The following is a 16,266-nucleotide window of genomic DNA, read 5'->3' on the forward strand; positions in this document are numbered from 1 at the left end:
GGTCGCTATGGGTCGGACCCGACTCGATGGCACTTAACAACAACAACAACAATTTCACTCAGCATAATGTCCTCAAGGTTCATCCATGTTATGCGATGGCTTGCCGCTTCCTTGTTTGAATAATGTATCTTTACTAACTGAAGGTACAGTGGGTTAAACACTGGATGGCTAACTAACTGCAAGATCGACACTTCGCAAGCTAAAGATGAGGCTTTGTTTCCTAAGACTGCCTCCCAGGTGACTATGAGTTGGAATCAACTGGATGATAGTGGGTTTCTCTACAGATGCTGAATGTACGTGACTTTCTATCTAGGGTTTCTAGGCAGTTAAATCTATTTGTCAACATCTGATTCTATACTATTGTAGACAGGAGACACCAGGCACACTGCAAACAAGGGAGAGCTGTCTGTGGACTCTGGTTCTGACCCATGGCGACCCTGTATAGGGTTTCCGAGGAGCCGCTGATGGATTTGAACCGCCGACTTTGTGGTTGTCAGTCCAGTGCTTACTCTACAGTATCAGACCAGGAATCCACAGTATTAACTAATAGAGTTTCAAAATAATTTAAGGTATCTTCTGCTTGTGTTTAAAAAAGAAAACCAACAGACAGTTTTATAATAAAAGAATCCTTTATTGGCCCAATATGCATTTTTTGGGCCTAAAATGCATTTAAAGGGATCTTAGGACTATAGTTGCTATTTCATGTAAATTGTTCACTGATCTGCTAATGAATTTGAAGGCAATGCACTTAAAATTTTAACAACAACAACAAAAAAAATCACCGTTGTCACATTTTAAAAGTTTCGACGAAGCACCTGTCTCATCTTTAGAAATTCCTATTTTACAACAAAACCCCCAAAAGCTCATCACCACCAAGGCAAGGCTTCGAGGCTCACTGGTCCTCACAACATAATTATGGTGCCCCTTCGTTCGAAGAGAGATATTAAGGTCCCAGGGCTGCGCATGGAGGAAAAGCAGCAGTGAGGAAAGGGGGGCGCCTACATGTTTTGGGGGGAGCCTGTGACACCCCGTTTACGGGGAGCATTCGTCAAATTTACGCCCACTTTAGCTACGAAGGTGGACCCTACTCGAACCGGCGTGCATGGTCTCTACTTACTTCCCTCGTAGGCTAGACCTCAGGCACCTTGGGCTAATTGGGGTCTGGAGAGCTAGCACAGCGGCCCGCAGTCGCAGCCCAATAGCCGCTAGGACTCAGCGGAGTTGAGTGCCTCAGGCAGATGCGGCTAGGAGTCGACTGAGGAAGTGGACTCTCGCGAGAGCTGGGCACAACGCGGGCGCGGCCGGCGTGCACGCGCCTGAGAGCCGTTAGGGCGGGACGCCTGCGGGCGGGGTGGGCGGAGCCACTGCAGTTGAACGCCCGTTGGTGGAGCCCCTGCGAGAAGCGAGCACGCGTGAGGTGCGTGCGCGCTCACGTCGCGGCGACGGCGGCGGCGAGCGGCGTCAGCGGTCGGAGGGGGGGCTGACGGCTTGTGGCGGGTGGCGGTGCTGGAGGCGAGATCTCGCTGATCCTGTCTCGCTTCCGTCCCAGGACCCGGACCGAGCGAGGGGACCAGGACCGCCTTCTGGGCCTCTGCGTTTTATGCACCCGTCTTTGCGAGGCGCGCAGCCCGGACTTCCCGCTCTTCGGCTCCCCGTGCGCACGCCGTGAAGCGGTGGTCGCCACCGAGACAGCGTCTCGCCTCCCCCGCCCCTGTCCCTGTTCCCCCCCACCCTACGGCCCCGGTCTGCGCCCACCCCCGCCCGGCCGCCGCTCCGCCGCCGCCATGTCGGCGCAGGCCCAGATGCGCGCGATGCTGGACCAGCTGATGGGCACGTCCCGGGACGGTAAGCGGGTGCCGGGGCCCGGGCTGGGGGAGGGGCACTGGGGCCAGGGCCGGGGCGCACCTGGGCGTGAGCGTGTGTGTGAGGAAGGGGCTCCAGATTGGTACCACGAGGGCCCGGCTCCCGTCCCGTCCAATCAGGGCTCCGCAGGCGGGTTGGGGGCGGTGACTGTGCGGATTGGCGGGAACGACTGCCAATGGGGCGAGGCGGGGCCTGGAAGGAGCGGACGGCGCCTTTAGTATTGACTTGGCCAGGACCTGCGAGCCAACGTCTTCTGCGTGCTCGGCAGCCGTTCGGCGCTGTGCTGGGGCCCGCGGGCCGCCGCCGCCCGCGGGCTCCTTCCTGAGCCCCGAGCTCGGGGGACCGCTCCCCCCGCCATTCTCTAGGGCTTCGAACAAGAAGTCCGCCCCCCCCTCTTCCGGGGTCCCCAGGAATCCTGTCCTGTCACCCCGCCCGTCCGGGGATGCACTCCTGAGCCCCGGAAACTACCGTTCTTGCGGAAGAATCTGACCCAAGCCATGATTTCGCCTAGTGGGTGCGTTTGGCCCCTGTTTTGTGAAAAGGAAAAAAGCAAAGAAAACCAACGTTGTCTGTTTTTTTCCGAAGAGACCTCCATTTTGTTAAACATTTGAATAGAGGCTTCGTTCAGTATAAACACGGATAGATTTTATTTGTGGCCCGAATCCATAGAATCATTTTTGAAAATCGGTGCCCAGTGGAGGAGAATTGGGGAAGCCAAGATCCTTTGAGGCACTCAACTTAAAATCTGTAGAGCAAACCACTGATTGCTGGAGTCTCCTTTGTCATCAAGAGAGTTTTTTAACAAAAAGATGAAGGGCTGTGGTTAGGTTTTTTTATGCTAGTGATGGACTCTGGAAGTCTACTACAACCCATGGTGCTGTGGGGAGACGGCTAGTTCATATCAAAACAAAAACCCTTGCTTATTTTTAGCCTTGATTGTTTAGGCAGATCGTTTTCCAAGCCATTGAAGAAATGCTTTATTTCTCAAATTTTTATTGACAAGGCACATCTCTCTAAGTTTAGATTTTAATAGTCGCTCTTAAATTTGAGTGCTCTATTTAAAGTAAAATACATGATAGATGGGAGGGGGAAGCCTTTTAATGAATTCACATCTTTTTAGCAACACATAAAGATTGACTTCTCAGAGTTTAGAAACTCTCATTGGAACTTTTCTTTCTGGAAAAAGATGTGTAGCCCAGCAGGTGTAGATGGTAAACCAATGGTCGGTGTGTAGAAAAGAGGGAAAGATTGGGAAGGAAATGATGTTATTGTTTAGTAAACCTTGGGAAGTTAACATGAATGAAAATTAACTCTCGTTTTTCATGTTTAGATAAGAATGATTACTGCAGCATGTATTAACATTGCTACTTTTCCAATACGAAGAGGGTATCCTGAAGGGGGACGATCCAGGGTTTTAGTCAACAGAGTTTTCCTTAATAAAGTTAATTAAGACTGGTTTAAAATGATCCTTTAATCCCCGACGGATACCATTTTGGTACCTTCTGTGTGGATTGAATATCCTAATATTACTGGGTGGGTATTTTGATCAATGGAACTATCATCACTTGATAAATTTCTGAAACAGGTAGCCCATTTAGTATTGCAAAGATAGATTAAGTATTTATGTGTACACACATACATTCCTGTGCATGTAGTCAGCAGAAACATGGATTTCTTTACATCCACTCTGTTTTGCATACAAACGAACTTTTAATGTTTCTGTTAACTGGATTTTTTTTTTTTTTTTTTTGCATTGAGACTTAGAGGATTTGTCTATGAACTCATGTTTACAAAGCCATGATATTTAGCTGAAATGGCTGGATTTTTTTGTTGTGTTGGGCTAGAAGTCAGAAACATCACTTTCAAGGAAAAGAATGTTTTTAACTATCCAAATGAGCTCTTTTTATTTGTACAATATAGAATCAGAACATTCTTTTCCTTTTTTAACAAGTTTATGCATTTCATTTTATGATTCAATACCTTTATATAATTGGGGTCGTTCTTTTTTCTTAGCATACTGTCAACTTCAAGTTATCCAGGGATAGGGGAATACAGGTGCATTCCTGAATAACACTGTAATTTCAAACCACATCATGGGAAACTTTGTGGTGGACACAAGAACAGTTTACAGGGAATGCTGTTGTGTGTCTTCGGCACTAAGTGGTGGAAATGGGGATCCAAGAGGTGGGAGGAAGAAAGGAAAAGTAGATGTCTAAGGCACCTGGCTTTTTTAGTTGTTTTTGTTTTCGTGTTTTTAAATCCCAGAGACTTAATTGAAAGCAAGCACTCTCTCCTTGGATCGTGGGGCTCCAGGGAGCCCTAACACGCTCAGCCCTTAGTGTTCTTGTCTGAGGGTCTCTGAAGTGGCACAGGACGGCTCAGGCCTGGATAGCGTAGCCTCTGGCATAGCTTTGCTTCTCTTTCTCCTTCTACTCCCTCAACCCCTTCCAATAGCTTTTAGTTAGTCCTTATTAAAGTCCGTGGACATTCAAGTCTAGACCTCTATCTTGAAGTTTAAGTCGGTCACCTAGATGACCTGAAATGTCCTTGAAATTCTCAGGAATAGGGATTTTGGTGGCAAGGAACTGGAAAGGGAATTTTGGGTCACTGGGCACATCAAACAAGGACAGACCTGGGTGAGCGGGTGAGGGGGCATTGGGGGGTGTGGATGACCAGAGGGCAGCATGTGGCACTGGGAGGCTGGGCAGGGGGATGAGCAGGAGGTGGGAGAGGAATGCATAAGGGTGGTGGGAGGGCCAAAGACAAACTTTGCCTTCTTTGCAATTTTGCCTAGGGCCCTGGTGGTGGCAACCGCCTGTGTGCCACTGAAAATCGTGCCGATGCCTGGCATACTGCATAAATGGAAGCAGGGTACCGCGTGAGTTGAAACATTGGTCACACTATATAAAGTTTGTATATGTGAATCAGTGTAACTCGTACCCATGTACCTGGGGGTCTGACTGTATTTGGATTTTTCTAATAAGGCATCATGGGCTAAGGAAACGAGCACTGGGCTGAGACTCAGGAGACCTGGTTTCTAGCCCCAGCTGTACCTCTATTTGTAACCTTGGGTAAGTCACTTAACCTTTTTTGCCTCAAGTTAAATCTATAATTTGTTAAATGGGAACACATATACTTTTCTATGTTATACCAGAACTGTTGAAGACTACATAGTATTTTTTTAAGTTTTTTAGAAAGGAGGAACAATAAGTAGAAATAAGTTATTTGTACCTTGTTTTAGCTCACGTTTTAAGATATATTAAAATTTACAAATACCTTTGTATGTTAATTGTTGGCATTCATATAGACGGAGATGGACGGTGGTTGGTTTTCCCTGAACACATTCTGTTTGAAAGCAGAAAAAAGAGCAGTACAGGAAAATTGAAGAAGCTATCTGAGAATGATCTAGGATAGTTGGAGGAACCCCATGTGCTCTTGTAGACTGTAGTGATTTTTGCTGGGGTTCATTAATTGTAAGAATATCCCTTAAGAAAGCCCTTTTGCTGTTAAATACAAGGGGGCTTCAAAAAATTCATGGAAAAATGCCATTAACTTTTAATTCCATTTCCACCAGCTGTGTGAAACTCCTTCATATAGTTTGTTCAGGCTAAGTCTCTGGTCCTAAGCCAAGAAAGATTTGGCCAGGTGGAGGGGATAGGAATTTATATTTACAGAATTGAGAGTTTGAATTGTACCCTAAGTTTAGAAACTATAGAGAAGTTACAGAAGGAGGTTCTGAGCTTTCTATACCTTTCAATGGCTTATAATGTTTAAACAGGGAGCAGAGACCATCTCTGTAAAGTTAAGACAGTACACTATCCAGAGTGATCAGTAGTCTATTGGCATTTGATACGGATTTTAGAGTATCTTTGGTTATCCATATGGCTCGAGAAGGTACTTCCTTAGTTAAGAGAGTATATTATAATTTTTCAGTTTATCAGTTATGCACAATAGTTATGGTTTACGGGATGTAAAATTGAAAGGCTACTTACTCATCCTAGGTGATACTCAGGAAAATACAGTGGAGAAAATCATTTCCGTATATGTTTAGTGATACATCACTTATAAGCTCTAGGACATGCCTGCCTTTCTTCAAAATTAGTTATTGAATCAAAGATTGAAATTGGGTTTCCTTTCTAAAATCGTCTTTATTGTTATATGTGTTGTTTGAATTGTCATCAGCATTGAGAGCATTTTCTCTTCATCTCTCATTAACATCATGGACTATATTCATTTCTTGGTCAGTTATAAACCATTCTTCTGTCCACTTGGGTGGTTCATTTGAAGTGAAGGAGGTGTAGCCCTTAGCATACATGCACATGGTTTTGAAATAGTAATGGGGTATATCTTAATCCCAGAGCTTGTGAATTCTTTTTCATTATAAGAAATTTAAAAAAACCCAAGGCTCAAAAGTAATTTCTTTGAGTATTCACAAGTACTGGATTTTTTGCGGGTCCCAAGCATACCCAAAACACTGAAAATTGTTGATACCTGCATAATGAATCATTTAAAAAACATTTTTTCCCCTCATTTTGTGTTTTGAATTCTGAATGATATTTCTATCTACAGAGAAGCCCAGTAAAATAATAAGAGATGGTTTTTTTAGTTCAATTTAATTAAAAAAAAAAAAGTTGAAACCAAAGAAAAACACATAAGCCCTGTTTGCAACAAGTAGACTGTTCTTCCGGGAGAAAGGACAGTGGACTGTGTGTTCCAGATGGTTTTCAAGGTAGCAGGAATCTTAAGGCAAGGTGCTGGTGGTGATTAGAATCAGGTTTGGCGAGTCAGCTAATGCTCAGTACGACATGGTTCATGCAAGCATTGGTTCTTGGAGTTGCTGAGGTGTACAGGAAAGTGTAGTGGGTTAATGAGATAGGCTGAGGGCTTAAAACTAGAGGTCAGCAAATGTTAGAATGACAGGCAGATGCTCCTTAAAGATGGAGTTCCAGAAAGATGCTTGAAAGGGACCAAATACTTATGGCTCAGAGATGTTGCTATGTAGTTCTTGAGGAAACAAAGGGGATTCTACATAACTTAATCTACCAAGAAATTGATAGAGATGAAAGTTGGATCCTTCTTGCTGGAGGAGTGAGGAATGAAAGTGAGGGTAGGTTTCTGACAGTTGCATCTGCAGAAAAGGAATTTTCTTCATTTGTGGTTTGAATCGAACATGCATTGGCTCATTTAGCCAACTTGGTAAGATTGTTGAGGCTATAGAGAAAAGATGTTTTGTGAAAACACCAAATGTCTGAGGCTTCTTGGCTTTTGTCTTAGCTTTTACTAACTTAACAATTTTGAAAGACCTGAAATAGTAGAAAGCAACACATCACGCAGTCCGCTGAGAAATGTTCTATTTTGCCTTTAAACAAGGGCTACAAAAAGGAATTTCTAAAGTTAAAAAGACCTGGTGGCCGCTGGACTGCAGAGTAGGTTTGAACTGCATTGAGGGTGGCTTAGGCTCGCCAGCCACTCCTCAGAAGCCCTATGCAGGGTCGCTGTGGGTTGGAACTGATTCAGCAGCATTTAGCAACAACAAATTAAAAAAAACAAAAAGGCCTATGCCCATATTTTCTTAATTGATTGTGAACCAAGTAGAATGCTGTCTGACATATTTGACTCTGCCAAGTTTTACCAGCTGCCCTTGCTGAGTCTTGTCTTCTGAATGTATGGTAAAATGTTTTAATCCTCTCAAGACCTCTGTTTTTCTGTAGACATCAGTTTTTCTTTTACAGTTAGACTTAAAAATTTGCTGTTCAGCTGAAAATGTTAAGTGTGGTCTAGTTGGTTCTCACTCATAGTTACCCTTTATTGGTTTTCTGAGGCTGTAATTCTTTACAGGAGCAGGTAGTCTCACCTTTCTCCTGTAAAGTGGCTTGAACCACTGATCTTGCAGTTCACAGTCCAGTGCTTATCCTACAGAGCCATTGTTCTCCCAATTGAAGATACTGGATATTTATTGAATAGTATCAGCGACTATGTAATACATACTTTATAGTTGTTGGCTGTTCTGTAGTTTCCCCTACTGTTAGGTTACACAGGGTCCCGGAGTGACACAAATGGTCAAGTGCTAGTGTGGTGCTATAGGATAAGAACTTGACTGCAAGGTCAACGGTTCAAACTTACCATCCACTCTTTGGAAACGCGACTCAATAGCACTTTACAACACTAATCAAAAAGTTGAGGGATTGTACACACTTTGAGGTCCCTTGATAGAAAGGATTGCAAGGTCCCAGTCCTGAAACTCCTTGGATGTGCAGATCTCTTCACACAGATTGCGGTGAGGCAGTTGATGGCAGGTTACTCAGTATGCCATTTTCAGTTACTTGAGGGTGTGTTCTAGGTCAGAGGTTGCCTGCCCATTTGTAAATGTATTTATGGTGGCTGCAGACACGTTGCTGCCAACCTAGGAGAGTTCATTTCTGGGCCTTTAGAGAAAGCTGGCTGACTCCTGTTCTATCTAATCAGTGATTTTCAATGTGTGCCTTCCAGACTAACAGCCTCAGTCATCTGGGAATGTGTTAGACATTCAGATTCCTAGGCCCGCTGAATATTTGCTGAATCAGAAATGCTGGAGATGGGGCCAGTGACTGTGTTGTACGAAACCTGCTCTCCAAACCAACAACCACTGTTCTAGATAAATCATTCCCAAATATTAGTTATGCATTCCATCTTCACTAATTTTTTTTTACCTTTTTATTCTTTGTTTAACATTTTTTGGTTAACTCACTTTCAAAAATCTTAACTTAAAATGAAAGTTTATATCACCATAAAAATAAATACAATGAAAATAGAATGATATTATGAAGCTATAACTAATCCAAGCAGCCCTTTTTTTAAAAAACAAAACAAAACATTTTATTGTGATTTGAATGAAGGTTTACAAAGTACAGTGGTTTTCCAGTCAACAGTTTGCACACTTTAGTTCATGACGTTGTCTGCCATCCCTAGGCTGTAATGCTCTCTTCCCACACCTTCCCTGCGTTAAACTGTTTCCCTTCTATCTCTTCCTTGCCATTTGAGCTTTCTTGCTGGGCAAATGCAGCCCTTTTGATCTTGCTCTAAAGGAATTGATTGTTCACCCTATAGGCCTGTCTATTGTTTGGCTAAAAGTTGAGCCATGGGGGTGAGCCCAAGCAAATCTATTGCCATTGAGTTGACTGTGACTCATCACAAGCCTACAGGATAGAGTAGACTCACCCCATCAGGTTTCTAAGGCTGTCATCTTTAGAGGAGCATATGGCCACATCTTTTGTCTCTGGAGTGCTGGTAGGTTCAAACCATAGATCTTTCAGTTGACAGCCCAGTATTGAATCAATTTGTCACTTGTTGTTAGGAGGTGCCATGGAGTTGGTACGACTCATAGGGATCTTGTGTACAGCAGAATGAAACACTGCCTGGTGCTGTGCCAACCTCACTATATCACTAGGGCTCCTTAAAGCTATGGCTTGTAATGGTTACGTGCCTTCGAGTCTGTTCTGACTCAGTGAGCCTGTATAGAATTTTTGAGGGGCTGACCTTGTGGTTCAAACTGACCTTGTGATCCAGTGCTTATCTATAGTGCCACACCAGGACTCCTAGATCTTGTTACATGTAGAGTTCCCAGGAGTCTTCCTTCATGTGGTGTTGTCGGATAAGCACTGGACTACTAACTGTAAGGTTGGCAGTTCAAACCCATCAGCTGCTCCTTGGAAACACTGTTACAATGTTGCTGTGACTCCAAGGCACTTAACAAGAAGTACATAAAAAGAATTTATGTTTTTGTTTAAGTGCAGTTAAGTCTGTTCTGACTCATAGTGACCCTGTATAGGGTTTCCGAGGAGCAGCTGGTGACTTTGAACCGCCAACCTTGTGGTTCAAACTGACCTTGCAGCCCAGTGCTTATCAACAATGCCACTAGATGCATTAAATAACATTGCTTGGGCCAAATGGAATCTTTTTCTTCACTTAATTGTGATAACTTAAAACAGTGATGAGTCAAGTGGTATTTAAAATGTCCTATTGGTGAAATCCTGGTGTGGCGCTGTGGGTTAATACTCCAGACTGCAAAACCGTTAGAACAGCAAGGTCAGCAGTTCAGCCTCACTGGTTGCTCCTAGGAAACCTTATACAGGGTCACTGTGGGTCGGAATCGACTTGACGGCACTTAACAGCATTGGTGAAATCATACACCACCTGAAGTCATCTTTGGTACAAATGCTGTCCTGGGGAGAATACTGGTCTATTATTTCTGGTGTATTATACTCCCAAGCTCCTTAGCGGAAGTGATCCCAGCCCAGAGAGGAGCTTCAAGATTCAGGAGGAAATGCCCTCGCTTAGCTCAAGTGCTTGTAAAATTTCTCCAGGTTGTGGCCGTTGACCAAAACTGAATTTTGGATGGGTTAGGACAGAGAAGGGTGTGCTTGCTAGGAAACAAAGGATTCCCCTCAGATCCGAGGAACTGTATTTTGAGGGTTCCTGTTTCGGAGCTCTGGTAGCATAGTGGTTACGAATTGGGCTGCGAACCCCACAAGGTCAGCAGTTCGAAACTACCAGCTGTTTCATGGGTGAAAGATGAAGTTTTCTGCTCCCGTAAAGACTTACAGCCTCGGAAACCCTGTGCAGAGTTTCTGTGAACCGACTCCATGGCACTTAACAACAACAACGTTAGGGTTTAGTTCTCTTCCTGAAGTTGAGGGGGTGTGCTGCAGCAGGGCAGGGTAGGGTCAGTGTTGCTCCCTTCCCTCTCCTAGGGTGTTGCTGAGTTGCTTCAGTTGTTACTGCGTTTCGGGAGATGAGGACATACAGGGGGTGGAAAAAATTTTGTGGGAAAATTCCATTATCTTTTCATTCTGTTTTTTACCAAAAGCTTTTTGCCGCTTCCCCCACCCCCCTCCATTTTCCCTGTTTTTTGACTGACTCTGTAGCCCTTTAAGTAATGGGGGCAGGATGTGTGTGTGAATATTTACACAAATGCAATTAGAAGTTTATTATTAACTGACATTCTGTCATACTGACTATTGGTGTTTAATTTTGAAAAAATAGTTAAATGAAAAAGTACAAAGCACCGTCAAACCAGATACCTATGAATGAGCAAGTGTGATTTTGTATGTTTTCCTCAAATTTTTAGAAAAATGAAAACAACCACAAAAAAATCCACATTGCAAATCAAGCTCCTTATGGAATCCTAGGACTGGGTTGCTAACCACAAGGTCAGTGGTTCAAACCTGCCAGCCACTCCTTGGGAACCCTATACAGAGTCAGTATGAGTTGGAAACGACTCAATGCCACTTAACAACAAAGTGGTTCCTTCAAAGGCAGCCCTGGTGGGCCCGGTGTGTCCGCATCCAGACGGGCCTGTGTGCAGTGCTAAGAGCTTACGTCTCCTTCATTGGTAGCCTTTGTTTCTCATGTTCACTTTCTGCCTTTGTTATTGGATTGTCCGTCTGTTACTTCTGCTCTTTTGATATTTTTTCTTTTCCTTTTTCATTTCTTTCCTTTGCTTATTGGTTTTAGATTTGAAGAGATTCCAGTTAATTTTCACCAACCAGTGAGACCTTGTCTTTTTAAGTGGGTGTTTTAGTAGAGAACCCAGCTAATTACCTTTTCTTTGATTCTTTCCAGCTTTTTCTTCGTAGCCAGCAATAACTTTTGTTACTCTAACTTTGTGTTTAGAAAGTTCAGGCTGATAGAAGGCACTTGACATCTGGAAGACAGTTGGTACTGTCTTAGAGTTGTAGGCTGCAGCTTTTTTTTAAAACTTTTTATTGTAAATTGAGTAAAGGTTTTCAGAGCAAATCATCAGTTTTATATTCAATACATCATATATTCGGTTTCATTACAGTGATACCCTCCATGTACCATCACAACAGGATTTATCTCTATTCACTTGCATTCCTCTCTACCTTTGTCTTTCTTCTGCCAACCTTCCTCTTGTTGTGTATTGCCATCCCCATCACCCATGTTAACATGTGTCTAGCCTGTGACTAATTTTCCCTTTCCTTCTATTACCAGTAATCATCGGGAAGAATAAAATCTTTTTTATTGTTTTATTTCATAGATTCCTTGTTATTTTTCAACATTGTGTAGTATTCCATTGTGTGTATGTAGCAGGCTGCAGCTTTTTAATAACTGACTTTTTTTTGTGATACAGATCATAAAGCAAATGATAGATTGCCCATTTTAAAGTAGAACTTTATTTTTTGTTGTTACTCAAGAATTTCTAATGTGGCTCTTAAATTTAACAAGAGAAGACTCTGGAAAAGTTTTCTAAGCAGGTCACCAGACACATGACGGCTTTGAGCCTGCCTGTGGCCATGATCCTTTGCTTATAGAATGAGAAAAGATGAATGAGGGTGGAACCGAACCCTTGTGAGGCAGCTTCTTCAGGGTTTCTGTGGTCACCTTCCGTTCAGCACCATTCTGTTTGCTCTTAAGACCCTGCAAGCCTTTTCTCCTACCAAAGCTGTTTCCGGGTACTGTGCTTTACAATCTAGCTACATGGATAGGGGCTAGTAGATGGTTTCAGCAGTATTAGTCTTGATCATGTCCAGCAGGAATGAGCCTATTCTGGAAATTTCTTCTACAGTATGCATTACGGATTTTATATAATGTTGGAATTATGAGGATGACATTTTGTTTTGTTTTTATTACAAACTTGTAGGATTATGTGAACCAACAAGTACCAAGAGAGCCATATTTTTGCATTGGATTTTTTTGGAGAAAAGGAAAGTTGCCATTACTACCCAGTGGAACTTTATAAAAAGTTATAGAAATGTCAGCAAGAAATTATATCACATTTTGAAAGGAAAACTGCACTGGTTAGTTTTTCCCACTGTCTGTCATGTAATATATTCCTACAAAGTTTAGAATGTGTTAGGTCATGAACAATTCCCAACGCATCTTTATTATGTCAAGGTGTAATGAGTCCTTTTGTAAAGTAAGCCCTGTACGTTAGCAAACAAATGGAAATGTACTGTGGCTTAAAGCAAATGTATTTCTAAACAAGGGAGCATGACATAAAAAGAGTACCAGGAATATTTTTTAGAGATTTATTATGAAAGTTTATATAGGTCATTTTGAAGCTGAGTTATAAAGGAACAACAAAGGTAGGTGGGAGAGATTAGTAGAGCTGGTGGGAAAGTTTGAAGAGGGAATAAGAGTGATCAGATAGCTTCCTTCATGTGAGGGTAAGTGACAAGGTACAGCTACAAAATCATAGGGCTAGTCATTAAACAAAAGGATTCAAAATCCATAGGAACCTTCTTGAAACAAAAATTTATCAAAATGGGAAACTATTGCTTCCATTGAGGTCTACATACCTCTTAAGGTGGTGTTTCCATTGTCTAACCCTTCTGCCAAGAACTCTATGCAATTCAGTTTGTACCACATTAAGATGACAGGTTTGACATTCTTGAGTGACAACTCAGGTTCCTTTTCAATACCCTTTTGAGTTTGGGCAACAAGAAGTTTGAAGGGCTGTAGGGCGGATGGGAAGGAGCTATGGTAGCGTAGTGGTTACGAATTGGGCTGTGAACCGCAAGGTCAGCAGTTCGAAACGATCAGCTGTTCCTCAGGAGAAAGCTGAAGCTTTCTGCTCCTGTAAAGATTTACAGCCTCAGAAACCCTGTACAGGGTTGCTATGAGTCGGAACCGACTCCATGGCACATCACCACCACCACCACCACCAGGGCAGATGGGGTAAGGTTTTCCAATGAAATTCAACTAGAGCAGTTCTTGCTCTGCTGGAAAAATAGGCAGATCCATTGTTGCAATGGAAAAAAATTTTCTTGGCACAGGTTTCAGCCACTGCAGTTTTTAATTTTCTTAAAACTTCATCCTGATAAGCTCCTGTGATTGTCCTGTTTACTTCGAGAAAATCTACCGAGATTACCCCTTTGGAGTCGCAGAAAACGGAACTGATCCAGCATATTCCCTCAGAAGCCACTGTTTTCATTATTGGACTTTCTCAGTTTGAAGGCACACTGACTGGACTTAAGACAAGTTGTCTAGTTTGCAGCCATCTACTGATCACAGAACCTTATTTAAACAGGTTTTGTTTGGAATAAACCTGTGCATGAAAGAACTGGAACCCTAGTAGCAGTACCTTTTAACTTACCTTTGTAGAATAGTCAGCATGCGTTAACAGCTGCTTTTACTTTGGTTTTACACAGAGGATTTACTTGATCACTTCTTAAGGTCTCTTCTTGAACTGGACCAGCAATGTGAAGACTGGAAATTGCCCATGGGTCTTTATGTGGTTGCTATACACTGTCCTTAGTACTGTGTTCTGGACACTCAGATGGAAGAAAAACAGGCCTAGAGGGAGGACCTCTCTCTGCAGTTGAATGTTTGACTAGACAGTAGTAACTACAAGTGTAGAATTGTTAATGCTGTACTTCTTTCTAGCTCCAGGTTTTCCTCCAGGGGGAAGGGACCTGTCATGCCTCAAGCCAGTTGGACATAATAAATGTGTACCTGTGGGGAGGGCTTCCCCACTGCCTTCGTGTTGGGATGGGGTGGGAGGTGGTAGTACTGCTTGGCTTTGCTTGTGTGCTGCTGAGTTTCTCCTTTCCCCTAAGTTGAGTTCTTAAGCTAGTACTGTGTAAAATAATACTTAGTTGTTTCTATAAATTACTTGCCATCAGTGCCTGCTTAATATGCAGTAAAGTAAGGATTCAGTGTGTTTCAAATATTACAAACTGTAAGAGTCCTCTAAAATTATAATACTAAACTCAGTTCACTTTTGCTTAGCCTTCACAGTTGTTGATCACATAGCATGGTCTTCCACTCACTGCTTAAAAAATACAGGGAGCATCGGAGAGAATGGGTAAAGTAAACTTTTGATGTTTTTAACATAATCCATATGTCTCTAGAAGTTGTGTGGGAGGGAGAGAAAGGGTGGGTGACTGGGGCCAGGTGGAGGTGAGGGCAAAACCATGCACCTCAGACAATGCTGTGCCATCTAGGCTAAGGTCAAAAGTATTGCTACTAAAACTGGAGTCTAGGTCAGTCTTAATGAAGGCAGGGTGGGAAAATGGTCCCGGTAGGGATGACAATGTAGCTCTTTTTCCCTCCCAGCAGATGGGCGGGGATTTGGAGCAGAGCAGTTATTGAGGGGAGTGTGGGCTGGAAGCCTCTGTCACAAGACCCTCCCTGTGCTCCTTGGTACGCTGAAGGCTTTCTGGGAAGACCTGAGGAGTGTTTTTGTCCACCTGTGATTCACATGGTTCCAAGTAAAGGCTAGATAAGAGTTCCTGGAACTTGTGAAGGGTTGCACAAAAGAGGGAGATAAGAGAGTTGCTAGCCAGAAGGTAGTTGCTTGTAAGGAAAGAATACAATTTTCTTTTTTGCTGTTTCCATTCTTACGAAAATCATTGGCCCTGCCAAGTTCTAACGCAAGTGTCTAATTCTGAGAACCTGGTCTTGTAGTTCTTGACAGAGCCTGGTTCATTCCTGCTCAGGGTAGCAGGGAGCAAATACACCACTTTTCTGGGAAGGGCTCTGGTGTATCTGGGACTCAGATCATGCTCCACACTCTACCCAATCCTTCTTCAACTGTTTTCTTTTTTGACTTCATCTGCATATTTTTTAAGAGCCCTTGTAGCGTAGTGGGTTACAAGTTGGACTGCTAACCTTAAGGTCAGCAGTTAAAATCTAACAGCTGACTTGCAGCAGAAAGATGAGGCTTTATTCTCTGGTAAAGATTTATAGTCTCGAAAATCCTACATGTATACAGGGCTGCTGTGAGTTGGAACTGACTCTATGGCATACAACCACCACCATACATTTTTTTAATCTGGGTTAAGAAGAAGAAATTATACAAGAAATCGGATTTTATCCCCCGAAACAATTCTTGTCCCCAGCATTGCTATCCTCCTGCATGAAGCCTTTGCCAAGGCTAAATATGGTTTATTTACTGTTCCCAAACTTTTCTGCTTCTATAGGCTTTGTTGAAGACATTATTCCTTTCTAGAATGCTCTCTTCTTTACTTTGATCTAAAGTCTTCTTTCTTCCAAAGTTTGGCTTCTTCTTATATTGCATGAAGTCCTTTCCAGCCTCTCCCGTCCTCACTGGTCATTCTCATCTTAGAATTCCTTAAAACATACATTTTGTTCTTAGAGTTTATGACTTGTATTGTTGTTACTTCATTTACAAGGAGACTTCAAAAATGGAATGAAAAGATAATGGAATTTTTCCATGACCCTTTTGAAATTTCCTTGAGTATGTTTTATTTCTCTAGTCAAAATCATGAGCTTCCTGAGGGTAGGGAGCTTGTCTCTTTGTTAACCCCGTTGCAGCCCAGAGTATCCATTAAGAATAGGTGGTGTGCTTGTCTGGGGATATTCATCAGCTACATGCTCAAATTTATGATATAAGTAATTCTCAAAGTGAACACTGAGTGGCTACTAATTTGGTACCCCTGC

General features: G+C 42.9%; 1 protein-coding gene across 2 annotated transcripts in view; it reads left to right on the forward strand.

The window, feature by feature from the left end:
- Window positions 1-1,784: 1,784 nt before the first annotated feature.
- The window catches only part of LUC7L2 (LUC7-like 2 (S. cerevisiae)), a 61,795-nt gene continuing 47,313 nt past the window's right edge, over window positions 1,785-16,266 (forward strand). For both annotated transcript variants that reach the window (XM_006861168.1, XM_006861169.1), the window contains exon 1: window positions 1,785-1,845. In XM_006861168.1, coding sequence (XP_006861230.1) covers window positions 1,785-1,845 — 61 coding nt within the window. The remainder of the gene's footprint in view (window positions 1,846-16,266) is intronic.

This window comes from Chrysochloris asiatica, unplaced genomic scaffold (genome assembly GCF_000296735.1).
Source record: "Chrysochloris asiatica unplaced genomic scaffold, ChrAsi1.0 scaffold00041, whole genome shotgun sequence".
NCBI classification, from domain to species: Eukaryota; Metazoa; Chordata; class Mammalia; order Afrosoricida; family Chrysochloridae; genus Chrysochloris; species Chrysochloris asiatica.